The sequence below is a fragment of the Rhea pennata genome, chromosome 3 (genome assembly GCF_028389875.1).
Source record: "Rhea pennata isolate bPtePen1 chromosome 3, bPtePen1.pri, whole genome shotgun sequence".
Classification (NCBI taxonomy): Eukaryota; Metazoa; Chordata; class Aves; order Rheiformes; family Rheidae; genus Rhea; species Rhea pennata.
In genome coordinates, this window is record NC_084665.1 from 12,246,232 (window position 1) to 12,273,862 (window position 27,631).

Below are 27,631 nucleotides of genomic sequence, written 5' to 3' on the forward strand. Positions count from 1 at the left end.
GGCGGCCGGGCGGTGCCGCTCGGCTCCTCCCCCGCCCCCTCCCGGCCGGCGGTGCCAGCGCGGAAGCTGCCCCGTGCGCGGTACGTAGCGGCGCCCCTGCGCAGCCGGGCTCCGCTCTCTACGGGGCCCGCGCCGTGCCCATCCCGGCGCGTGGCGCGGGGGGGGCAGCGCCCGTGCGCCGGGGGCACTGCGGCGCCGCACGGGCAGCTCGGCCTTGTCCAGGCTGGCTGCCCACGCGTGGGCGGCCCGGGTGCCGCCGCGGGCGCCGCCGGGGTGGTGCCGGGGAGAGGGGGCAGGCCGGGGGGGCCGGGACGCCGCGCGGGGAGCGGTGGCCTCCGCTCTGCGCTCGCGCTGCCTGCGGGAGCCGCGTGACGCTGCGGGGGCAGCGCGCGGAAGCGCCGCGGCCGGGGCCGGGGCCGGGGCGGCGGCCGGGGCCGGGGCCGGGGCGGCCTGCCGGGGGCCGCGGGGCCGCGGCGCGCGCCGCGGGCCGTTGGCGTTCGGCGGGCAGGCGCCGCCCGGAAGCGCTCCCCTGGCAGGCGTTGGTCAGGCTGCCCGGGCCTGCCGTGAGGACGCGGGGTGTCTTCGCCCCCGTCCGCCGTTAACCCGCGCCGCTGCGCGGGTGGCTGGAAGAAGCGTTGATCGCTGTGGAGGTTGTTGAGAGATCGCTCTGTGGCCGGTCACGTAGCGCGGCTCAGTAGCCTCGAACGTGGTAAGAGATGGCTGCTCTGGCAAGATCTTCTTTCAGCAAGGCTGCACGGTGTTTATGGTGATGAATTTACAGACTCAAGACAGACTGTGGGACCGTTCATGTTGGAAGGGACCTGAGGAGGTCTCCAGTCCGACCGCTTGCTCGAGGCAGAGTCAGCTAGGAGGTCAGACCAGGTTGCTCAGGGCTTTTTCCAGATGGGTCTTGAAAAGCTTTGAGGATGGAGACTGCGCCACACGACGGGTTGTTAGGACAACTTGTTCCACTGGCCAACTGCCCTCGTAGTGAAAAAAAAAAGTTTCTCCTTTTATCCAGTACAAACCTCCCTTGTTTTAGCTCATGCCAATGATATCTCATCCTCCTACAATGCCCCCTGGGGAAAAGCTTGTAAAAACATCTCACAGGAGTGTTTATGTTATATATGTTATCTAAAATTGAAGTGAAAGAGTAGACAATAATCCGTTTTAGCTGTACTCTATCAAATTTCCAGATCTGTTGCATGTACGTAAATATATCCATGTTTACAGCATTGATTACTCTGTAATGGCAGTTACTTTTCTATGAAAGAAACTCTGTTTCTTTCATATTCATAATGCCACAATAAAAGCTAGTAATAGTTTGGCCGGACACATCGTACTGACTTCAACAAATTGAGGTGTACCAACAACTTAAGATGTGAAAAATATGACCTCATAGTAGAGTTAATATTGTTCTTTTGAGTAAGAAAATTTGCATTAATATATCTACCCTACATTGCTTCATAAAAATTATGTATTTCCTCAAAATGAAGTTGTAATGCTAAGTGTGTGGATGATGAAGACAACGTCTATGAAAGCTTAGTGTTTCAAGTTTTTGTAAAAAAAAAAAAAAAAAAATACAAAAATTGATCTCTTCCCTGTAATTATTTGTAAAATTTTACAAATTCATTTCTTTACTGTTTACATTTTGAATGTATTTTTCTGAGCTGAGGAGTGTGACACATACAGCACCTCAGTTCTACCTGTTACTAGAGCTAATCATTTCCTTCTGCTCTTTAGAATTGACATAAGCAGCATTACAGAAAGAAAATGACACATTGGTTTCATCGCAACCCTTTGAAGGCTACAGCTCCTGTTTCCTTCAATTTTTATGGGGTAGCTACCACTCCTGGTGCAACAAAAATTTGCAAGTAAGTGCTTGTGATCAACTTCAGTCTGTCTGTCATAGTTTAGAGGACATCTTGAAATGTAATAGTTGCTCATAAATTTTTGTTTTACTACTACTTTTGTTATACTAGAAGCCTGTAGGCTGGGAGACAATAAAACATTGATAACATTGAGCAGTTCACTACAAAGAATGAATTATCCAGTTTTCAAGTCTTTTACTGTATAGCAAGGCCTATTATAATAATAGAGGCAGAAGACTAAACATTTCATTGTCTCTCTGATAACTGTGCACTCTTCTGCAAAGGGATTATTTTAAGTAATTTCCATAAGTGAATAAGGCGTGAGTGTAGACTGTAGACAGGAATATAATGAAAAGAGATCTCAGATTATTTTGCAGGTCTGTTCTTATTTATTCACGTGCTCATCTCATTCTAATGTTGAAGAGTATTTCTGCTTCCCTTCCCTTCCCTGCACCCACCCTCTTTGTAGATAAAGGAATATTTCTTTTTAGTCTATGTTTGAACAAGAAATTGGTAGTGAGTAATAGTTATCTGTTGCTATCTGGTTCTTTGTCCAAAATGGACTGTACTTTAAATCAATCTTATGTATTCAGAGTTGATGGGAAGATTCTTCTGTATTTATTAGCTTCTTGCTAAGTACCTAAAGTACCTCTTTCTTGTGTTAAGATAGCTAAGCTGAATGCCAGCTTCATTTTCTTAGCTAAAAGAGCAAGCTGTGCTGATATACGTGAGTGGCTACCTTTTTTAGTAGAACATTTTGGAGTAGTGTTTCTTAGTTTCCTTTGTCTTTTTTTTTTTTTTTTCCTTTTTCCTTTCAGTGATTTAAGATTATCTCGAACACGACTGTTGGAGCTGTTTACTGATTTGAGTTGTAATCCAGAAATGATGAAGAATGCAACTGACTTGTACTTCTCACTCTTGCAAGGTAGGAACATGCAAAGCTGCTAATAAGTCAAGAGGTCTTTCATATAAATTGAGTTTTAAAGACACTACTAAGAATGTATGTTGTACTAATCTTATATAAAGAAGTTCTGTGCTTCTCAGAAAGGCAAGAATCTTTGTGAGTTCCCTGATTATAATGATTGGTAAATCATGAGCAGTTACCAGGCCTTTCTACAGGTTTCAGTATCCTTTGTAACCTGCCAGTACTAGATGTTGGCGATCCTGTCCTATTGTTTTTAACCTCGCTCAGCTTTCTGCCGGAGGAAATTGTGTCTCTAAAATAGATTGTATCTTTAGAATAAATTGAATCTGTTACTTAGTTGATAGAGATTGTTCCTAGGTGTAAACTTCTGATTTGTCTAATGATAGGTAATAGAATTGTTGCAAGTTTACACTTCTGTTACTTATCTTCTTGTTACTGTAGCATCTGCATTTTCAGTAGATGGTCACCTATGATGGCTCAAATACGTTTCCCTGAAACCTTCTTCCTGCCAATATTTTGATAACCTTCTCTTAGTAGTCAGATACTCGAACAAGTTACTTAAGATTGAGAATTGTCAGGAATCAGCCGATTCATGAAAATAGTGAGATATATACATAATTTTTTTCCTTCACTCTGTGGCAAGTGAAATAGTTCAAGTTAGTGTAGCACTCTCAGTCTGTAGGAGGGTGTAAGCTAATTAGACATCCTAGATAAAGGTAAGATAACAGTCCTAGTTGCTGCAGACAAGATTTGAAGAGTGTCTTCAAGAAAGCATCATGCTTGGTCACTAAAATCCTTTGCATGCAGAAGAAACAATTACTCTCTTTTTCTAAACATCTGACAACATCTAGCATTGTAGCATAAATAGCAGCTGTTACAAGTCTTGAATTTTTGAACTCTGTAAAATGCCAGCAGACATAAGCTAGTTTTCACCCAAGAAAACTCCTTGTGTGTATGCTAGCAATATCTCATATTGCTCATAGCATGAGCTCCTTTCTGCTCATTAAGCGGCTGGATCTAAATAATGAGTTTCCTGCAGCCCTTGCGATAAAATAGCTGATCTCTAAGCAAGTCTTTGCTTCTAAGCCCTTTTCCCTCTCCCTGTTGACCGAACAGCTTTTTTTTTGGAATTCTCCTATCACCACTGTAGTACCAGGGACAGTCATGGACTCACCTTGAGCAGCCCCAACCATCCAGTATCTGAGCCAGCTAAAATCCCCGCTAGTCACCATATGGGTGTGTGCAGGCATCTGCAAGATTTTCTTTGAACAATTGAAACTCACGGGATTGAACTGATAAGCTACTGGGCAAGGAGTTTCTTAGGCTAGCAAGTTTGTCTTGTTACAAGCTTTGTTCTCAAGATATTGAGGAATAAAAGCCTCAGGAAATGACACAGATCTTTAAGCACTACACCAAAAACATTTCTTTATCTATATCTGTGTTCTCATTGATCCCCATTCCTTTCGTTACTTATTGCTGTTTCCTATTTTGAGATTGCTTTTTGGTATATGTTTTATTCTATAGGTTTTATTATTTCACTGGATGACTCTTCCCAGGAATGTAAGTTGCGATATATTCAGAATTTCAAATGGACAGACACATTACAAGGACAAGTTCCAAGGTACGTGTGCTTCCACCATTACAGGTTGCACAGATATTTTCTTTTGATCTGTTACATATCAGCTGGCACAGGTGCATGTGAAGGAAAACTTAAGTGTAGCAGTTTTCCACACAAAGTAGTTTCCAGAAACTGGTTGCTTTGTCTTTAATAATTGCTGTACTCTTCTGTGCTGCATGTACTGACACATGTGTTACCTTTATTTATGATAGTACAGTTGCATGATAAATCAACTAAAACACAGTCAGTCCTTCTACAAATTATATGTTGTGTTGGATAGAGGAGTACAAAAAAAGCTGTGAGAATATTTGTGAATTAAATATGATAGCATAGATTACTGCTGTTTAAAACAGACTCTTTCATTCGGCCCTTTGGCTTGATTAGCATGGAAGCTGCCAACACAGCTTTTGTTTGAAATAGGAATATAAATCTGGAAAGAACCTCCTGGATTATTCGGTCGCCTGTTGCTATTGTTGGTGATCCCATTGTATAATTTACACTTACATATTTGTCGAGTGTTATCTAGAAGTTGTGTTGAACTCCATTACAGCTTTTATTCCCCCTTGAAGACAATATATTGATTAGGATTCTCTCTTAATTTTCTCACGATTGTTCACCTTTGTTCTTATGCCAACATCATTTCTCCCATACCCATATCTTTCCCTTTTAAGATGTTTAGTTTTTAAGCTTTGTTGAACTTGTGATGGCATGTTAACTCTTTTCAAAGACCAAGCATGTTTTTAACTTCTGAAATGTCCTGCTATTTATGCATGCCATTTGACTGCAGTTATATACATATTTACAATAAAATGCATTTTGAGAGATGTAGCAGACTTATGAATTTAGAAGCAACAACTTTAAAGCAGGCATTCCAGAGTGAGATTTCCACAAAATGCGCAGTTTTTTTTAAGGGGGGGGGGGATCTCAGCCACACCCAAAGCTAAACAAATCTCAAGTTACTGTTTTAAAATAAAAGTTCCCAAATGTGAAGGGTATGCATTTGAATGTAGGAAATTATGATTATAGAGCTCTTGAAAGGAGTAAGCAAAAACTGAAGTCTCTTTTAGGCAGTTCCACAATAGGAAGATCTGATTTGGAAATTATTGACTTAAATTAAAACTATTTTACAGAGAGAAATGCCAACTTGTGCTGTAGATTTCTAAGAGAGAATTTGTCAAAACAAAATGGAAAGCATTAAATTGTTTGGGGGCTGTTTTGGGGTTTCTGTCTCGTTCTTTAGTTCTCAGCAGGATGCAGTGTTTGAACTGGTTTCCATGGGATTTAATGTAGCTCTGTGGTTTACAAAATATGCATCAAGACTCGCTGGAAAAGAAGAGTAAGTGTTTTTCTTTTCTTAGTAATTCCATTGCAGCAGTATTCCACAAAAAGTTTACTAGTTTTTGACTCCTATAGTGCATGTCCAATGAACACAGCTATGAGTTCAAGGAGGCAGTTGGCCTTCATTCATGTGCTTTAATGTCCAAGTGCACCTCAATCTCTCCTTGCATCTATGAACAGTGTATTAATACCATATGACTATGATACAGGGAAAGTACTAGCTGTGAAGAAACCCTTCATCAGTCTTACTCTAGATGTCTAGTTCTGAGATTTAAATTCTCAAAATCACAGCTCTGCTGCCTTTTAACTCTACAGGTTTCTAAAACTTTTACCTTTTAACACTGAGGCTCACTTTCAGTTGAAAATCATTGCAAGATGTTGCTTTCTTTCCCCCCAAATTGGTTTAATTTGATTATTTAGTGATTGAGTGTTAAAAGAAGCTTCTTCACCAGAAGAGTGGTGCTGGACAGGTTACTTAAAGGGACTGCAGATTCTCTGTCCTTGAAGGACAACGAGATTCAGCTAGACAAAGCCATAACTGACCAGTTCTACTGTTGGCAAGAGTCCTACTCCAAGCAGGAGGTGGGAGTTAAATGACATCAGAGGTCTTTTCCAACCAACATTTCTGTGATTCATTATGTGTTCTGCCCTTTCTTAGTGTAACAGAAGATGAAGCAAAAGATGTTCACAGAAGTCTGAAGATAGCAGCTGGGATTTTTAAACATTTGAAGGTAGACAAATTTTCTTCACTGTCTGTTCCTTGAGTTGTATCTGATTAGAATATTTGGCTTTTTGTCTTAGAAGTGCTTTTCTGATGAAGTTAGAGAATATTTGAACGAATACCTCAGACTCTCTGAATGATACAGAAAAGAGAAGGATATTAATTTGTTGTGCTATTACTTACTTTCTGCTGCCCTTTCCTAGGGGCAGTGGAGTAATAATCAAGTCTGGGCAGTAGCACATGCAGCAGTGTAGCCAGGCATCTTGTGATCCTCATTCAGTGTTGCATCCATTTAGGAATAGCATCAAACAGTCCCCATTTAGGGACTTGCTTTGAATTAATGATAGTGATACTAAGACTAACTAATTTTGATACTTGCTTTGTACTTAGGAAAGTCATATTCCAAAATTAATTACACCTGTAGAAAAGGGAAGAGATTTAGAAGCTCGACTTATAGACTCGTACATCATACAGTGCCAAGCTGAAGCTCAAGAAGGTATTCTTAAATATGCATGCTTGCTGGGGATGGGAAGTGAAAGTCTTTGTCAGTGGGCTTCTTTGATGTTTCATGAAGTCTACTTGGTAGCGATGATTGTTTTTTGTCCTGAAGTACTATGGCTTAGTGGGGAAGGTTGTTTCTAAAGAAACTTAAGTTCCCGTTGTAGGAGGGAGGAAACAACAAAGATCATTCTGATACTACACATTTTTGAAAAACGTGTGTGTGATAATCCTCCTCCCTCCTTTCTTCCTTTCATGCATTCTCTCCAACACCATTCTTGCCAAACATAAATTCTAGTTCATTTACTTAAAATCTGTTTACTCATTTTTTCTTTTAGTTTTTCTATTAGCTGGGAATCATTCTGTTCAAGTTAACAGTCTACTTTCATTATGACTTGTGAAAATAATACTTGTTTTCTGCTTATATAGGGGTGTTAAAATTACCTTTGCTAAGTTTGAGATATTTTCAATTAAAATTTAGTACTGTGATGTGGGATTTTCTTTCAGTGACAATTGCCCGGGCTATTGAGTTGAAACATAACCCAGGTTTAATAGCTGCTCTCGCTTACGAAACAGCTAACTTCTACCAAAAAGCTGGTAAGTGTCTTGTTTTGTATCCTTAGTGACTTGGTTTGTGCGTTCTTGCCAGCAGACATACTTTACCCGCCCATCAGTTGTGGTATTAATGCTGTTTCTTAGTGGATACACGTTGCATGTTTAGTTTCTATTTAGTGTGTTCAAGGCTTCAGTTACCAATATGATAGATATATTTTGATAAGGCCCATTTTTTTGTTGGCATCTTTTTCTGTAGCTACTAGTAGGAAGTGCTGGTGAGAGGAGCTAGAAGACAGAGTAATGTCCTGAGATATGTAATAGCAGGTCTTGCCAGCAAACAAATGGCTCAAGTAAACAGAGCATGTTCAGCTCTCTTTGGCAAGTAGAGTATGATGCAGACTGTTAAGTGTGCAGCAGGTTCATTACGTACATCCTCACAAATGAGCGAACTGATCTGTGGGCTTACTGAGGCAAGTCAGAAAAGGCCTAAAATGCAGGAGTCAGTCTGGGAGATGGAATACTGTAACATACATAGACTTCTATAGGTCACTGCTTGAAATTAAACTAGGAACAAATTTGGAAATGCTACCTAAAACTATTTAGGAAATTTAGCCTTCCAGACTTAGTGGACAGCCGTTCCAGGGGTTCTAGTAACAATTGCATGATAGCTCCATGAAGTGCATATTTGTGTTTTTTCATGGTTTCTCCGTGCCTTTGCAGGAATAACTTTTGTCACTTGTTTCTAACCAACTTGTAGTTAAAATCCATTGCTGAGTTTAAGAATTCTACTCTTTAAGTTTATATGGCATTTTTATTTTTCCAAATGTCTTAAATAATGTTACTTACCTTTCGTAGATCAAACATTATCCAGTTTGGATCCAACCTGTGTAGGTAAATGGAGGAAATACTTAAACTTGAAGACCTGTTTCTATATGGCCTATGTAAGTACTGGGTTGACATTGATCAGTTTTTAATGTTGTCTGGACAGGGAGTCGGGGCTGACTATTGTCTTGACCTTGTTACCATGCTGTGAAGAGATACTCTGGAATGTCAGTGGTGTTTGCACTGTTTTTTTTATTGAGCCAGGTGCTAAACAGAATTTATTGCCATAACTTATCTCTGAGTAAGGGCAGATTGAGTATAATACTTATCTTCCATTATCTGTATCACAATCTGATTCTAGGCATAATTCAGAGATGATCATCTTTTCTAAAGCTCTGAATGAAACCTCATCAAATAGTGTCAGTTGTCATTCCAAGTCCTGTCCCCTTTGTGTGACTGATCTCTTAGCAAGTGCAGTGGCACTCTCGGGATCATCTGTTACTGGACTTGCTATTTACTTCTTGTAGCCTGTCAGAACCTATGATTTGGCTCTTATATACTGTAAAAAAGCCTAAAAGTAAACAGTTAGTCGTCTTTCTCTTGCTTTAAAACTGTGTGTAAAAGTTGCATGTTTTATTAGCAAGCGTGAGAGGTGAGGGAGGATCAGAGCTGTGTGGTACTTTTTTAAAGCACCTAATTTGTATAAAATGGGCCTTGGCAGGTTAGGTAACATTTTTCATGTCTCCTCTCATGGTATAGCTGGGAAGCTATGCATTAGTTCATGGGAATGTTCCTGTGCTTACAGAATTTAGTACTTAGGAGATACTGAATTTAAATTCCTTAATAGTAGAAAAGAGGCTGTTCATTTCTCATTAGAACACAGTACTGACTTTGGGCACGTGTTTGCAGGAATGGGAGTTCTGGGGGTGAAAAGTTATTTTGACTATGGTGAAATATCTCAAACGATCAGCAGAACCCTTCATCTTTTGTGGATTCCGTGATGTTGGTTGCAGTCTCAGTTATTGAGTATCCAGGTGGTTTAGTTTTTAGTCTTCACTTCTGTAAACTTGACTGGGGTTCATTTCTTGCTGCTGGTGGGATTTAATGCTACACACCAATGCAGTGGAGAGAATTAGGCTATGTACTACTGCTGTTGGTAAAATAGTGTTCATGAAGCTCCAAGTTATTGTTGACTGAATTACATTCAGACCTGAGACAGCTTGCTTTAGGCCTAGCTTAGGTGTACATCTGCTGAGCTGCATTGTTCAGTGTGAATGTGCTCAGTCATTGGTGACTTGTCTTCTCAAATTGTCAGCTTTCTGCAGGTGATGACAGCTTCAAAGAGATTCAGCTCTGATGTAAGGAAGGAAGAGCAGAAGTTAATTGGTGTGGGAAGTGCCCAGCGATACTGATAATGATGTTGTCCTCTCTCATTAGGCGTATTGTTACCATGGTCAGACTTTGCTGGCCAGTGATAAGTGTGGGGAAGCAATCAGATCTCTGCAAGAATCAGAAAAATGTAAGTGTGATTGAAAATGGATTGTAGGGTGTAATGTGTTTTATTTTGCTGTATTGTGTGGTGTTTGGTGAAAATCCAGAACGCTTTTGAACAGAGGCAGTATACTCTGTTGTAGATCTGTCTTACTGAAGACTCTTTCGTAATGGGTCTGCCGAAAATCTCAACTTTACTTCCTAGCCTATGAAGACTGGCTTTGAGCTATCTACAGTGCCATTTAAAAAACAGTTGCCTGGTCACTGTATTTTCTGGTCTGTGTGTTAAGTTACAGCAGCCTCCAAATCATGAAGTCGTAGTATCTTGCATTAAATAGTGAAAATACACTATGACTCCTCTCAAAGCTTTTATTTATTTATTTAAAACAGGTTTTGATAATTCCTGTACTTTTTATTTCTTTTGGAAGGTAGATTAGGGGAGCTAACTAGAGTTATTACAGTAATTCAATGTCTTTCCTCTATCCTTCTCTCTTCAAAGGTACTGCTCGTATGCAAAGATAATGCTCAAACTGTCTCGCATAAAGACAGGTGACTTCTGTTGCATCCCAGTGGCCTGTACTGTGTTACTTTACCACAGTACATAAAAACACTCAAATAATCTAATTTGAAAGTTTTACTATCAATTTCAAAAGCAGATAAGGGAAAAAAACTGAATGAGAGTATAAACTAGTAACTAATAATAAAAAAAACCAAATCTTGTGTTTTTTACTGTGCCTTCTGTTCAGAGAAATGTGCTTGGACATCAACACTGTATAGGCACCTTCATACCCACTCTTGTTTCCTGTCATGTTTCAGAGTACTTAGGCTTATTCTTATATTTTGCACCACAAATAAGAATACTTCCCTTCTCCCTACCCAGAAGGCTTATCTTTTTTTTTCCTGTCTCATAGTCTCTTTGTGGATGTAGTAAATCTTGGCTAGAGGTACTGCCCTTGAGCATGTTTATTTTACTTCCAAGAAATAAGAAGCCTGAATGAAGTCTGGTATCTCTTAAAACTAAAGCAACTGTAAATCATAGCTGCCATTTAATAAATTCATGTTAACTGATTTTTATTACAATGCTTTCTGGTGAAGTTTTTGCGAAGGCTGAAGAATTGTGCAAAGAATATGGAGAAACCAAAGGGCCTGGGACTACAGCCAAACCTTCTGGACATCTCTTTTTTAAGAAATTAGGAAGTTTGATTAAGAACACTCTAGAAAAATGCCAGAGAGAAAATGGATTCATGTAAGTAATTCCTGGTTGGTATATAGTACTCTTTACGGAGTGTTAATACCTCATTTGCTTTTGTTTCAGAATGGGATGGTAAATTTTACTCTCCAATTTTGATATACCTTTAAGGCACAGCATGTAATTCACAGAATTGCAAATATATCTTTAACTTCCTCTCAGCAGATTCGCTGTCAGTCTGATGTTAGCTATTGCCCTCTCCCTGTTCTATGTCAGTTCAGCTGTGCAGGTTGGACTGATGTGCTGGAGAGGCTAAGCTGTTTTCTTCCTTCTGTCATCTGCCTCTTTGGTCTTTTTCCTTCTGCACAAGAGACTCCTGCAGAGATTTCTGTGTTGTGCTGATGCCTTCTTCCCTGCTGCTGGAGCGTAGCAGGTGAAGAGGACAGAGGGGAAAATGGAGAAGACTAGTAGCTTATTCTACCTTGCTAGCAGGAAAGTTGAAACATGGTCGTGCCTTCAGTGAAGAGTGTGCTTAAAGGGCTAGAGGCTCTGTTAGTGTAACTAATAGCGTGAATAAGTTGTTGTTTAGTTAATGCCTCTTCACAGAAGAGTTTGGAAGCATTTTAAAATAATATTATTAGTTCAGCTTTAGAATTCTCTTGCTGATTTCCTTCTCCCCTCTTCTTCTCTTAAAATTTAGTATTCCATAATAGATAGTATTCCCCCCTTTACACTTGTTAAAGATCTGTACAGTAGGGGGATTAACTAAGCGCAAAAGATTGTCAAGTACATTAAGATAAACTGAAGAAAAGGGAAAAAAAATGCTCTGCTCTGTTTGGGTTTCAATAACTTGTTGTCATAGCTTATAGCAACAATATGCTGGAAATTTCAATCTATCCATGTCCCTCTAGAACTAAACTGTGAAGGAGAAACAAGGTAACCCTTGCACGTTTTGGGAGGTATGCCTCCCATAGAGCCCCGCTGAGCACAAGAAGTAGGTTAGTGTGTACCAGTAATTACCAGTTTTCAATTATTATGAAATAGAGTAGATTTATACCTTATTCCGGCTCTGTATTGTAGCAAGTTTTTGTGGATGTTGTGGTGTTGGTACTATTATACACTTTGGAACACCAAAGCTGATTTTGCAATAGCAGAGGAAAAGAGCTGTATCAGCCTCTTCACCTTTCTTGCAAGACATTTTAAATCCCCGTCTGGATTTTTAAAATTTTGGGGTGAGGGCAAAAATTGCTCTTTTCATTGAAGTGTTGGGAAGAATAGTTTTCAAATAGGAAATCCAACTGGCTTTTGGGGGAAGAGCAATGCCAAGAAGGAACTGCTTTTGTTCTTGTGAAGCTTGTTGATAGGATACATGTCAGATGGTGCCTTAATGAAATGGAAATGGAGCAGTAATGGTAACCACTGTGAAAGGCTAAGTTGTTTTTCTTTGGAATTGAAAATGAAATTTGCAGTGATAGTGTGCTGTATTTAAGATGTTATTGTATTCTATTATAGTTATTTTCAAAAGGTGCCAGCAGAGGCTCCCCAGCTGGAACTGAAAGCAAACTATGGCTTGGTAGAGCCAGTTCCTTTTGAATTTCCTGCCCTGAATGCACACTGGACTCCTGAAACACTTGCTGCATTTGATCTCACCAAGAGGCCAAAGGATGACACTGTAAGGCTTTTATTTGCTGTTCCTTCCCATTAGCTTTATTTTATGTATGCCATTTTGCTCTTCTGACATGCTCCCCAGCTCAGTGCAGGGCATAACTCAGGTGGCAGCCTGATGTCTCAGACTTGCACTGTGCAAAGAGACAAGTCATTTAACTCCCATATGCCAACAGTGCAACAAAGAGATTACGGGGTCACTAAGTCCCAAATAAGAGGAAATTCAGTAATGTGTTTAAGAAACTGAGATGCTACAGGAGTGAATGCTAGAGAAAATTTCTCTTTAAAAAGAATCCATTTAAGGAAACTGAAATAGAGAAGACTTGACCTTTTTTTCCCCCTTCTTTGTTCAAAGTCTTCAGCCCTGAGAAGAGAGGGGACTATTAGATTAGCATATGTAAAGTTAGCAGTACATGAATAATTGGCAGACAGTGTTTTTTACTTGTGGTATTTTAAATCTTTTTTTTTCCTTTTGTTTGCAGGCTAAACCGAAAGCAGATGAAGATGTAAAACCTCTGAAGGAACCAGATATAAAGCCTCAAAAAGACAGCGGCTGCCAGATTTCTTAAGTGCCATAAGTGCTTTGAATTCCTTTTAAAACTATACTAATTGGACTTTGGGGCTCTTAGTTGTGATCCTCCCTTTCTGATTCTTTTTAATTTAGAATAGTAATTTAATTTGTTTTTATTAGTATGGGTCTATCTTGCTTGAGAATGTAGTGGATTTCTAGAAGAAATGTATTTATATTTGACTTATTTTTTGTTTTAGCAGGATATTGTAGAATGAATCGGCTTAAATGTCCCTATTGTGCCTCTAGAGAGTTTCTTCTTATGGGTTTAGTTTCTACCCACAAAAAACAAAGAAAGAATCATGACTGTAACACTGAGGATTTTCTGTTAAATTATATGCTATATAATGTCAAATTCTACAAACGGATATTAGCATGAGCTGTTACATCCATTTAGGTTTGTCCTAAAGGCGTAACTCCCTGATTCACTTAATTGTATTGACTGAAGAAAAGTTGGATTTGGTATGTAGCATTTGTATAGTGTTTCACAGGACTTTCACAGAATTTGGAAAACTTGACGTTCTGCATAACAAGAGCGCAGTTTATATTCTTCTGAAACTATTGGACTCTTCTTTTATAGATTTGGATTCCTGTATCAGAGTTTATAGTAAGGTATTTTAGCTTGACTGTCCCTAAATTAAAATCCTTTAATGTCAGATTGCATGTGAAAGTGATGTAGCAAGTAACAAGGAAGCTCTTAAAGGTAATGCATCAGTGTCATTCGTTTGTAGTTCTTGAATCTAGAAAGACTTTAAAAGGTTGAGAGCTGCAGATGGTTGAAATCCCCTAGCATTAGAAAAGCTCAATCTGGATGCATGAAATTGTCATGTATAAAAATAATGAGGTTGTAATTAAGATGCTTTGTTTCCATTTGAGTAACGTCTGTAAGAAACCATCCGGAGAACAGGTAGGAAATATTAGCTGAAGAGCTAACGACACAATTGGGACATCAAGCTCTAGATTTCCTTTACACCATATGTAAACAGTGCTGTTTCGCAGCATCACACTGAAATCAGCTCCATATGAAGAGAATTTACCAAAAGCCAAGTCCAGCGAAGACTGAGGAGGAAAGAATTTTGTAGAACTTGCTTCTTCCATCTCTTCCTACTGTGGAAAACGTGATAGTATTTTTTTAGTACTGAGCACTCCAAAACACACATATCAAAAAAAGTTTTCTGATTTGTTGCAAATGTAAAAGAGTGATATCTGATGTGTATGTTAAAGTGAGTCTTGCAGTCTCCAGGTCCCAGTTGCTGCCCTTCATTCTACCTGAGAAAGAAACTGAACAGCCTGAAAATGTTCCTGTTTAAACAAAGTGTGATGATATATGCACTCAGCGTGACAGATGCTGTGAATGTATTCCTTGCATTGCCCTCTTTGGTTTGGTTCACCTTTCGCTGTAGTCTAATTCAGTGGCTTTGTGTTTGAAATCTTTTGTGGGAATGGACCAGCTTACAAGGTGTGTAGCTCCTTGAAGGCTTGTGGATCCTCTTTGAGGGGGTTTAATATGAGCACAAGACTCTTCCTTGGATACTGGACCAAAGTACACAATTCATTGCTGCAAAAGACAAAGAGAATCTTAATGCTGACTGCTATGAGTGAATCAAATGCAGAACTCACTCCATCCAGTGATGGTTCTTTCAGCCATTTCTGCACATTAAAAATAAGTACAGAATCCAGAGGATCACTTTGGAAGAACAAGATTCTGTTTTGAAGGGGCTTATGTGAATGGAGCATAATAATCTAGAGGGATTTATATCAAAAATATGTCCATTTTTTCCAACTGCACAGCATACACAAAGAGGTGACTTGAGTGTATTTGATGAAGAATTACTCAGATCATTACTTGATCAGTTGACTTTTTAGGCTTCTTGCATTAGTAAAAAGACCCAGCTTAAGACTCATTGGAATGGAGTGTGGAGCTACTCTGCCAATACAGATTTTAATATTCTTAAAAACTTACTACAGCTGTAGTCATCTGCATCTGCTTAGCCTGACCCCTTTAAGGATCAAGATTCCATTAACTGGATTTCATAATCATGAAATGTCAGTTGTTCATTGTTTTTCAGAAGTCTGTGTCTGTCAATGCTGATAGGTCTCAACCTACTTAATGGTTCTTTTGAAACACACTAGATTCTATTTTCCTTCTTCTCTCTTGCTTTCCCTCCCATCTGCTACACCCTGTGGCACAGACTCGCCTTTATTTCTTAACGCACATGTGTGTGCTGGGACTCGTTTCCAGTGAAGCTTTTTAGCATGGGTGTTTTTCAGTGTATGAATATCTTAAAAGAGCAAATCTTGACCAAATCATTCCCCCTAAAACATTTCAGAAAAGATTATTTTATGGAATTGCAATTTTAATTCTTTGGATGCTTTCTCAAACCCAAGTGATTTATTTCAGTCAAATTCCCTGTAAATAGCTTTGGGTATAAGCAACTGGATTATGTCAGACTATGGCATTACTTAATCCTGGCTGTGTAATCTCTTATGCCATAGCTGTTTCAGTAGATATGATGTAGTAGTTTAAAAATAGTCTAATGGATCAAACTAGATTACTTATGTTGCTTTTCAAGACAAACTTTGTTTACTTTCAGTTTAAAATCCTATGGCAAACACTGAACAGTTTTGCCCAAGAATAAGGAATTTGAGATTGTTTGCTTTGCCAAGCAAATACATAGAATGCTGTCAGTCGACAGGCAGTTTTTTTGCTTTGGTTTTGTTGAGAAGTGGTAAGAATTATTGTACGTAATATTTAGATTAACTGAAACTCCCATTCAAGTCACCTGTATTCCTCAGGAAATTGTGGACAGTTAATCTGGAAACCTAGCAGCCACTTCCCTTCTATTATGGCTTCCTGTAATAATTTTTTTTTATGATGTATTTTGAATGCTGGCTTTTTAATATTGTCATGCTGCAAGAGCCCATTTTTTTTGGTCTCTCTCTGGGTTTAGAGGCTCTCATGACTATACCTACAAATGTTGTTCATATAATAATGTCTTAAAAACTTGTGCTCAGTCTGAACTAGGACAAAACTGCTGCCGAATAAAATACTGAGCACTGGGTCCTCTATTTTGTGCTTTTAAAAATGCACTGATCATCTTAATATACTAAAAAGCAAATCAGTAAGTGCTGTAAAAATTCTGCTTTGAGACCTTTATACTTCTTTAATGTTTCATGTTCCTAGGTTTACCGTAGTTAATGTCCATCTGGCATGTGACACTCCTAGAACCAGAGGACTGAACTTAGCCCGTGGATGCCAGTGCCTGCCTCCCACTGGGTTCAGTGGGGAGTTTTGCCTGTCAGCCTAAGGATAACATTTGGTCACTTGAATGTTCAGCATGAATATGTGGTGTGTCTGTAATGATGGTATTGGTTTGTAGTATAAACAAGAAAACATACCTGTATCTGTGTAGAATAGAGCCAACTTTGCACTTTAGAAATTTCTAATCTTGTAATTTCAGTACAGTACAATGTGTTTGTAAATATTCCTTCTTATCTTTCCAATTTTGTTGTCCTGATTTCAGTACTGTGGTATTAGTACAATTTTTATGGGAAACGTTACTAAAATCTAATTGTCTATATATAAAATATGCTTATGAAGCATATCTCTATCTTCAGTACAGAGGGAACATGAGACACTGTCATCTGTTTTCCATGTCAGTTCAGAGAAGTTAAGTTTATCTCTGTTGGCTGGGGGATTGTATATAATGTTTTGTCTCATCCCTATGCCTAGCATCTGAAACTGAAGCTTCAGCATTAACAAAAATCCTGTTTATGCATATTACTTATCCCTAAAAATCTCTCTAAAGATTATTATTGCCAAATTAAGAAAGCAATGTGAGCTAAACTTGTTTGGAGTTGGCATCTTTATGGGTTACAAACTAGTATTTGAAGCAAGTGTATACTCTGATTTATTAATTGAATGGAATAAACCATGGTGAGATTGACCAAGCCACCTTATTTTATGAAGACAGTCACCATGCAGTCTTAGGTTTGATAGTTTGAAAATTTGTATATAACCACCAGTTTCAGAATACTATTTAAAATAAAAATAAGCAATCAATGTGTTTTTTTGTTTCATTATTTAAAATCTTCAGTAGAAAGAAATAGGGTCTGTCTTGAATGTTACTTTCTCCAATTTAATACAAATATAGTAATAAAAGAGAACACTTTATGGCTGAGGAAGGGTTTGACTAAGCAAGTCACAGTTGTGTGACAGTTACACAGTTCAGTTATGTGAATTGGGAGCATATATGGGTATTTGGGAAGCAAGTCAGTAGCTACAGTGATGCATGTGAAGTTATGTGGCAGGAAGAGAAAAGATGGACTTTCCAAACTTTTTTTTTTTTTTTTTTTTGGCTTGTTTTTTGCATGCCAATGCAAAATCCAAGTCCTTGCAAACGTCTGTGCCATTGTAGGATATTTGGTATACTACATGCTGGACCCTTCTCTAAATTGCCAGCAGGTGGCAAATAGGTTCGTAGGAAACATGATTTTTCATTTTCAGAGGCAGCGTTGGTTCTTTCAATTTTTAGTGTAAAAACATACTAAAGGCTTTTAGCCTCCGAGGCTTTATTTCAGTTTCTATGTGAAAATTAGCCTAAGGGGACAGAACACTAAACATTACTTCTGAGTACAGCATACTTGAAAACCTGTAGCTGCCCCCTTAACGCTTTCCTGAGGAGTACCGGTTTACATAGGCTTGTGCCTTTGTGCCTCGTGGGTTTTTTTGCTGCACTGCTCCCCGTTTTACCTGTTCTTAATCTCAGGCCAAGCCTGCAAATTGCCAGGACCTGCCCCCAGTTCAAATCCAAGCAGTCCTTTCAGATAGTTGCATCCTTTAGCTCTAAGCTTGAATTTCCTTATTTGCCACTTGCTCGGTATTGTTGCCCATGCTACAAGACAGGGTTGGTTGGTTGGTTTGTTTGGGTTTTTTTAAGTGAGTAAATTCTGTGTGGGGGCACTAAATGTGTTGATTCTAATTTATTTTCTTTATTTTTCCTTGGAAATACTTGAGTAATTTTTTTTAATGCGATGGAAAAGCCACAAGAAATTCTACAGGTGAGTTTCCTTTTTAATTTTTTGATGCCAAGTATTTTTCACAAATGTATCTATTTGATGCCATAGCTTCATAAAGTGACTTCAATGCTAAAATTCTACCACAAGGAGCTTTGCTCTTGTATGGCACTGTGGTAGTAATTTCATTGTCTAATTTGCTTATTAGAAATATTTTCTTTAACTTTCATCCAGTAACAAAATATCACATATAGTAATAAATATATACATGCTATTTTTCCATAACTGGCTTACAGCAAGAGAGATGTAGATAAAGAATAAATAGCAGTACATAAATATAAATGCACCTCTGATTAAGAGAATATCGATGGTGCTATATGTTCTCAAAGGATATTTTAGTTATTTGATGTATAGTTTTATCTTCTGTTTTACAACTTCAGTTAAAAATGAAAGTACTTCTGCAGGCCTTACTGAGCTTCCCCACCAAAGATCAAGTGGTTAGATGACAAAAAAAGCAAAAATTATCTAATAGCATGAAAGGAGCACATTTAAAAAAAATGTACTTTCTTTAGGGTGTCAGCCTTTTGCTGCCCTTTTGAGATGCTGCTTGTTTAATTACAGTAAATTACACGTGTAGGCTTATGTTTTGAATATTGGCCCATCTCTATGATAGAGGATTTGTTTCTCTTGAGTTTTCTTTTTCAGTACACTCCTATTTTCAGTTTCTTCTGCTAAATGACACTGTGTATTTTGACTTAACTGAAAAAGCTGCATACTTGTAGATCAATAGACCGGTTCATAACTGATGCAGCTAATCATAGCTATTTAAAAGCTGTTCTAAAGTAGCTGTGCACAAGTTGATTTTTGACCATTTCTGTTGTTAGTCCTGGGCTCTTGTTTCTTCTTTTTCTGGACTGAACTGTTTGGAATGTATTATAATTCAGGGAGAAGATGGATTAAAAGAAATCCTCACATTCAGTCGTATTATTCTGAATTATAACAGTCCTTTAAACCTCAAGAATAGCCTTGTACCTTCTATATCTACTATACTAAAATTGTGCTTCTGATGGGCATCTTTGAGTGAGAGGATGCTAGTTTCCAGAAGAGGAGAGGGGCAAAAAAGACCTTGAAGAAGCAAAACCTCCAAGGAGGATAATTTATTTTGCAAATAGTGACACCATGGAAGAATACAGCATGGATGAGGAGGAGGAGCAGCAGCCTTTTGACACAGCCCAGTTACTGGTTTTCTGGAACTCAAGAGGGATAACAGGAGGAAGGGAATGCAGCATGGATGAAACAAGTTTCTAAAGACTTGAGAAAAAAATAAAGCATTTAATAAGCTAAGCATGGTCACTTATCTGAAAGATGATGCTCTTGCTAGGGGGAAAGGAAAAATGTCTGTAAAAATATTTAAAACTATCCCATTTTGGCCTGATTTTGGAAGTGGTTCAAATGATTTTATTCCCACAAGTACCTCCAGGTAATATTTCTCCAAAACTTCTATCTTCCCAAATTCAGATCTCTGTATAGCTGTTATGTATGTTCATTGTAGTTAAGAAATTTGCTGTTCACGGTGGGATTATTTAAAGCACATGATATATCATCTGAATCTGGCTAGAGAAAACAGCCTGTGAGGAGATTATTTGAATAGGCCACTAGTTTGCTGCTTTGCATACTGGCAGACCATTTCATATTGCCAGCTGCGTGGTACGGGACAGTGCTTAGCGCAGTCTCATGGAGGAGCTTGGCTTTGGTTTTTACATTAAAGCTTTCTTCTTGTTTTTGCTTTGTAGTCCAGACTCTCCTGGGGGCTGTATCTCTGGTTTTGGGCAGTTTGAATTGCAACCACTTCATTCCTTAGTAAGTTGATTTTGAAGCAAGTTAAACTTACTAAGTAAGTTAATGATTGATTAACATACTTTAAGGATAGATTAATTGGAATGCAATCATTATTCAAAAAACAAACTCGCCTTTTTAATATTTCCTGGCATTTCCTCAAGGGTTAATTAATCACCAGGATTTAAAATCCTTCATGGAAACTAGATATTTTCTTTCAGTCAGACATCATAACAGTATGAAAAATGAAATAATTTAGATAGCTTGGTATTAGCCTACCAGTCTTTTTGAAAGGACACTTTTTACCATAGCAAAACAGGAGCTCCTGTTGCTTTTGGATAAATAGAGGCAGCCTCAGTGTGAGTAAAAGAGCAATTTAAAAATAATGGCAAAAGCCTCATAATTGTAAAAGTAGCTAATTACCAGGATGCAGCATGTGAGTAATGCTATAAATGTTGTGCTACTTCCATAGTTAGAGCAATGGGGCAGAAAGCACTTGCAATAATATCAAAAAAGAGATCGAATCATTCTTGGCACGCTTGTCAAATTTATTCTAAAAGACTTCTAGCAATGGTTACTGCATCACCTCCCTAGGAAATTGATTCTAGTGTCTTGTTACCCCTTCCATCAGAAAGTTTTTCTACATGTTTAACCTAGATCTTGCTGCCTGAATTTTAGTTCTCATCCTATTAAAAAAATTATTCTTTCGTCTTTCATTATCTTTTTCCGTATTTGACTATTACTGTGCCTCCCCTTAGCTTTTCCATCTGTAGTCTAAATAACACCATCTCTTTGCGTCTCCCTGCCTTAGTCTTGCTTCTGAGATAGTTCCTCATTCTCACTGCTGTCCTCTGAACTTTCTCTAATCGGGCCACGTGCTTTTCAAATGTTGTCATGCCCAGAACAGAACAGGGGCCTCCAGCTGGGGCTCACCAAGGCAGAATAGTGCAGGACTGCTACCTAAGCAGCTGTTTCCCATCTTGGCTAAGTGCAGAACCCTGAAATTATTCCCTTACTTCCTGTTTTTTACAGAATATTTCTTTCATAGACATTCTTCTGAATTGTATTCCTCTTTTCCATACTGCTTTCAGCCTGTTTGCAAAGATATATTTACAGATATATCATCTATTGCATCAGCCCATTTGCTAATGAAAATACTTAGTATAGATGTCCAAGGCAGAGCCTGGACAACATCCTTCTGTGCTGACAGAGAAATATTGTTAACTAATCACTGTATATTCTTTCAAAGAAAAACAACTTTTCTAAGAACAATTAGACCCATGGCTGACCCCTTTAATTTGAAGCCATATGAAGCTACTTGTTTTCGTTCCATCCTCTTATATTAAACATACTTTTTACTGCCAGTGATTTTTTAAAAAATAAACACCACATCTCTATTTATACCATTATGGCAGGTGCTTAGATTAATTTTTATTTATTACCAATGATGTATTAGTTATAAATAAAAATTATTATATTGCAGTTAAACAACAAGAGGTAACTTAAGATGGCAAAATTAGTTACTCAAAAAGTATGAATAACTAGAGCTAGGGTTGCTTATGGCATCTGAATTCAGTCCCTTGTCCTTATGCATCATGATAGACTTTAATTACAAGATCTTGAGCCAATTCTTTACAAAAGACTGTCTGACTTTATGGATAGGTTGCTTCCTCATTTGAGAGCATGTAATTTGTTCTCAGCATCTTTTATATACCCATGCAGTCTATCCTCTTTTATTTGCTGTGCAATATCCAAATGTAGTCCAGAATGAGGACTTGCTCATTCCTCCTGGACTTTTCAGCAGTGGTGTCACAAGTATCTGAATGCTCTGTAAATACAAATTTTTTGCAATAAAAAAATGAGAGCCAAAATTGTCAGCAGTCAGCTAATTTAGGGTGTCCAGTTAGAAATGCTATGGGTCATTAAGCATTTTACACTATGGATAGTGGTCCTATTGTAGCCTTCTCCAGCAATTATGAATGGTCAACGCTTCTGCCAGCAGGCTGCAGGTGTTTCAAAGGAGCCCAGCAAGCACACATCATCCAGTTAAGCTGCCAAAATCCACGCACGGATCGTATGGGAACTCTAAGGCAGAGCCATGGTATCCCTCTGAGCCATCTGTCAGCTGCCTTTATTATGAAGCCACCTTCTCCTCCTCCTTGCTCCCCAGTCTGCTGTTTCAGCGGCATCTGCCGCGTTCGCAGCGGTTACCGGTGAGGTTCCCGCGGACAGCGGCGCTGCTCGCTCTGCAGTTCTCATCCAGCCGTAGTCATTGCCCGCTCTGACCCGCTGGTACGGAGGCGCGAGCTGCAGGCGGAAGAATGATACACGATCCGCAGCCCCTTTTCCGATATTCAAGGCAAGTAGGGGACTTAGGATCCCCTTCAAAACGGAACAAATTCCAAAACATGTTTCCTAACTTTGAAACTCTGCCGCCCGGCGTTGCTTTAACCTCTTTAAGCCCAGTTTAAATTCATCTTTCTGAAAAACTTAAGCATTCTAAAAAAATAGATCATAATTCTGTGAAATGCCCCATGTTCTTTCCACTTACAAATCTTCTCTACAACTTGGGTATTTGGATCCTGGGCAAATTTTTGTAAGGATAGCAAAAGCTGAATCAGTAGGCCTTCTCCTCTGCCAGGTCTCAAGGCTCTGAAATGCTCTGGTATGTCTATGATTTACAGCAGTGAAAATGCTGAAGAGCTGTTTTAATGTGGACTAAAGAAAATCCATTATTTTACTTGCACTCTTTTGAAGTCACTTTTTTTCCCACATGGCACAAAATACCTCAGCTCTAACAACAAATTATCTACAACTGAAAATAATGTTTCTGATAAGTGTCGCATAAACTTAATTAAAGGTATCACTGTCAGTATGACCTACAATAAGGTGTATTAATTAGCAGGCAGCAAGTAAGTTATGTTCAAACAAAATTTATTTCAGTCCGGGGAAAGCAGCTGAGCATTTGAGACTGGAGTAGCATAACTAAATGGAAAGCATGGTGCAAATAAAGAAAAGGCACAAGGACTAGTGGAATAGTAGAAACTGGCCTACAGGCAGGAACTGAGGGCATAAAGCAAAAGAAAATGGGTCATAATAATAACCGCTGCCAAGTACCTTGTCTCAGAAAGTTGGCATCTGGACGATAGGACACTGCTGGCTGATTCCAGACCATTTTGGTCTGGAAAGAGTGTGCTGTAGGCAGGGCAGTGCTACATCCGCAAAGTTAGGGCCGGCTAGTAGTTGCAATGAGTCCGCTTTCTTCAAAGATTGGCAGCCTCCTACAACACAAGAGATGCCAATCCCATTTCTTCTTCCCCTGAAGACAACAAGGCAGGTGTACGTAAGTAGACAGGCAAGATAATCCTTGTGAGGCAGTAATGAGGTCTTAAAATGAATTAAACCAAGCTGGATTTAATTTAAACATATCATGGAAGACATTTTAAAGACCGTAAATAAGGTAAGTGAAGTATGGCTATTCCAGACATGCTGGCCAGCAACTTCCTTTAAGGCTTGAAGTACCAGTTTGTAACAGTTTGTTCTTTAAAGTGAATGTCTACTTTGAAAAGGAGGATATAGAAAAATGGTGGTGTGGTTTTACAAATTGTAGATGTGGCAGAAATTTAAAAGGAGATCTCAGCTCTACTCAAGAGATCTACTGACATATTCAGAGGCCTTGTACTTGATCTTTTCTTCATCCAATGCTATTTCTATTTCCTGGTAACTCTATCTTAAATTAAAGCCTCCAATACATCTACACAAGCCTATTTAATTGCATATTATTGGGCTTACATAGAGGAAGGAGTAAACTGACATTAAAAAGGAAACAGGAGATTTTGCAGATGGAACCCTGCTTGAAACCTGTGCCATGAAAGAATCCAGTTCACCTAATACAGACTTCATGGATTTTTTTGTCAGTAAAGTAAAACTGGTCGATTTTTAAAATCCAATAGCAGGTTTGCAGCCAGTATTTCCACTTTGTTGCTTTTCAAGGCGTATTTTAAATATGTTCTGTGGCTTCTGATATTGCAAGTGTCTGTCTTCTACTTCACCATATCAGCTACAGCCATAGCTCAGCCTTATGCAATGGAGCCACTAATACTCAGGCTATCTAGAAACACTGGAATAGCTATCACTTGTCAGCGCTCCTAATGGAAGTCACTAAAATTAGTTACATTTTGTCTAGTGAATATTGTATTGTCTTCAGGAACCTGAAGATGAGGAGGATTCAGAGAGAAATGATAAACACTTTGAGTGAAAAATGCCACCTTGGAATACAAGATGTTGAATATGGATCAGTTAAGGATACAGGGGATTTTTCCTCAAGTACTTTTGCAAAGATTAATGAAATTTCAGAACATGATCCATAAAGTGAAGTGTGTCAGCTATTAAATACTGAATGTTGACATTCTGATACATCTCTGATGAAAATAATTTATAGGCCATGAATGAATCACTAGCATGGAATAACACATCTCCTCCCTCTAGCCAGCCCAGCCTGATTTCTGTGTTCAGTAGAGAAAAGAGCAACACCATCGCTGAAGAGAGAAAGGAGCTCGGTGAGGGTCTAATATGGCCTTTGTAAAACCTACAATTTGCTTCATTTGACCGAAGGAGATAATTGGAGCTTCTGTCATCAGGTTCCCATTTAACTGAAACTCCCTTCCGTCACGAAGTAATCAGCATGGATCTTGGTCCTGTCGTTATTAGCTGCTCTAGTCAGTGCAGTGCAATTCAATATTCTGGAACATTTAATGCAGTCTGCAAAGTCCTGTTTTGTTCTCGGTGGCTACTGATTTTTCTTCGTTCATCAGAGTAGTAGAATGAATTAAAAAAATTAGCTGACTGAAAATATGTAAAGCTTATCCTTTCAAGTATTCAGTAAAGCACACTAATAATCATGATTTTTTGAATTCTTGCTCTTTGGCTTTTGCATTGCAAACCCAAATCTTGGTCAATAATCATAAGAAGGTATATTGGCTTTATAAAACAAGCAAGCTAATAGAAGAATATACTTATCCTAGCTGATGTGCTCCTACAATAATCTCATTACGAGACATTGAATACTGCCAAAGCTACTTATAGTTGCACTTTTTGGATTACTTATACACATCAAGAAAGTGAGAAGCACATTTTGGAAGAGTGTATTATGGAAAGTGCTATACAAGATGAGATCTCTGGACAATGTTTTGAGTGGATTTCAAAAATATTCCTTTCCCTGACAGTTCCACGGTAGTTGAGAAAAAGCATGTTCCAAACTTGGTTTTGTGTGGGCTTGTGTGGTTTCTGGTTGACTAAATGGAATAAACAAAATTCTCCAGTCACTGGGCTGTCAGCTGAAAATGCGAATCAGTGGTGCTCTGTTGTATGTATCATGCTTTTTTTTTTTCCTTAAAAGAAAAAACAAAAAGTAGACTGAGGGTAATGGTTTGAACATTAGGATTTTTTTTTCCCACAACAGTAATACTCCCCTCAAAAGCTTTTTTCTTTCTGAACTAGTAAAAACTTAAGTTTCCAAAACACTCATTGAAAGCAGAAGTTTCATTTGTCTACGTGCAAATCATACTATAACCCATGCCTGAGTTTCACAGGAAAGACTGAAAATGATGGGACCCCCAAGCAAAAGTGAGTGTTTAGCCCGTCTCTGCAAAACAAGTACTGTGAATGACTGAAAGGCCCTCTTGCAGGCTGCCGAGTGTCTCGTTTCCTTGGCTTTTCTGTTTTCTTCCCAATTTTAAACCTTGAGAGTTGATTTCTTAACCTTTCAACTCCTGCTATGTAAACTAGTGGCCAGAATCAATAAATATTTCAGCTGATGTGGAACACTCCATGGACCTGTCTGCACTGCTGGATGAAATATTGAAACTTAAGTGATTTCCATTACGCAGAACCATTGTCTTGTGATAAGTCTTCTGCATGTTAAGTCCCAGGATTTTATAATGTAATGCTGTGGTCAAAACAGTGGAAATTCTTCCCATTAGTCATTCTCTCATCTATCTTTCTTTCTTTCTTCTTCTTTTTTTTTCTTTTTTTTTTTTTTTTTTTTTTTTTTGACATTAGCATCTAGTCCATATAGTCCTGAATGCTAAAGGAACCAGCTTTTTAAGCATTTTTTGCTTTTACAGAAAATTCCAGGTGTAGCCAACTGTACTAATGAAATTCATCTATTCCCACAGCCTTGTTGCCCCAATGCAAAATCAAGTGCTATCTCTTCAGTCCAGTATTCTGTACAATATCAGCAAGAGGAGATGATATGGAGTAGTGGGAACGGCTTCCCTCCCAACAGGATGGCTGGGAGGGTTCCTGCTTGCCGTGGCTAGGTCCCCCCTCCTCTGGGAGGCTCTCAGCCTTGCTGCACAGAGGTTTGGCAGCTGTGCTGTGAAAGAGAGACCTGTACAACCTAGGCAGGTTTATTAACAATAAGCTAGTGCATACCATACCCTAATCTGCAGCAATTATACAGCTGCTGAAGATATTACTGTAGCAAGAATAGGAACTTTAGAGAGAGAATTGGGGAAGGACTATGAATTTTCAATTTTCATTCAACATCTGCAATGAACTTCGCACAGTAACACTCTAGTAACCGTTGCACAGTAACACTTTCATCCACCATTTAGCCCCGGAGCGCATGCAGGCATTGGTATATTGGTAGAGGGGGTTCTCTGCAGGTCACCATCTCCTTCCTTCCTGCAGATCTCTAGGAAGCGTGCTTCAGCAGCGGTTAGAGGCTCTATCCATAGCAGTTTTGCTGTCCTTTCAGTGAGGATGTAACAAAGTGTGTCTCCCATACAGAAGAAACATGGAGTAACAGTCAGTCAAAGGGTAACTAATTCAATTTATACGGTATGGCTCGATCTAAACTGAATTTATTTTGACTTCTCTTCAGAATCGTATGCCTATTGAAGATAACTTAAGAGTTATGCTGTTCACCATTCCAGTTCTGAATTATGTTTTTAAATGAGGGTTCTGTGGGTTTTTTTTTTTCAGTTAGTGCCAATGCTTTTAACAATGTCTAAGGGAGATTGTTCTTTCCCAAAGGTTTATTGTGCTAAATGCAGAACTAATCTTTTCCACCATCAGTTTTGTTGTTTCACTGCAAGGCAAAAAATCACCACACCATCCCATTGCTTGCCGAGTCGCTCATCCTGGTTTTCTCCTGATTTTCTAAGGGAAGCTGAACAAACCTGGCTTGTCTTCAGCCCTTTCTGTCTGAGTAATACGCACAAGAGGCTCCGTTTCCAGTCTGTTCAGCTTTTGGCTGGTTGGCTGCCTTCTTTGCTGCCTTTAGTTTGTACCTGATGGCACCTATGTTAGGAAGTTGGGAGTAAGAGATAGGAGAAGGAAACTGGTGAGGGAGATCTGTGGGAATCTTTAGCAGGTTACTCAGCTGTGAAACTGGTATGACAAGTCAAGTGGGTTCCACTTGTTAAAAATTAAAATAGAATTGTTTGCTTTACTCCTTTTTGGAAAGCCACTGAAAGGAGCTGTGTCTCCTCTTTTGACATTATTTTCCATTAT

At 38.9% G+C, this 27,631-nt stretch overlaps 1 protein-coding gene across 3 annotated transcripts; it reads left to right on the forward strand.

The window, feature by feature from the left end:
- Window positions 1–35: 35 nt before the first annotated feature.
- BROX (BRO1 domain and CAAX motif containing) lies at window positions 36–17,329 on the forward strand. Of its 3 annotated transcripts, none has more exons than XM_062571568.1 (13): window positions 36–80; window positions 1,744–1,874; window positions 2,690–2,796; window positions 4,321–4,417; window positions 5,655–5,750; window positions 6,411–6,483; window positions 6,864–6,969; window positions 7,479–7,568; window positions 8,382–8,467; window positions 9,786–9,867; window positions 10,935–11,085; window positions 12,541–12,700; window positions 13,176–17,329. In XM_062571568.1, the coding sequence occupies exons 2-13, from the start codon at window positions 1,774–1,776 to the stop codon at window positions 13,260–13,262; spliced, it is 1,236 nt and encodes a 411-aa protein (XP_062427552.1). In that variant the 5' UTR covers window positions 36–80; window positions 1,744–1,773; the 3' UTR covers window positions 13,263–17,329. The 3 variants fall into 3 exon arrangements, with proteins under 3 accessions (XP_062427552.1, XP_062427550.1, XP_062427551.1); XM_062571566.1 differs by lacking the exon at window positions 36–80 and adding an exon at window positions 509–872; XM_062571567.1 differs by lacking the exon at window positions 36–80 and adding an exon at window positions 509–709.
- Window positions 17,330–27,631: the final 10,302 nt, after the last annotated feature.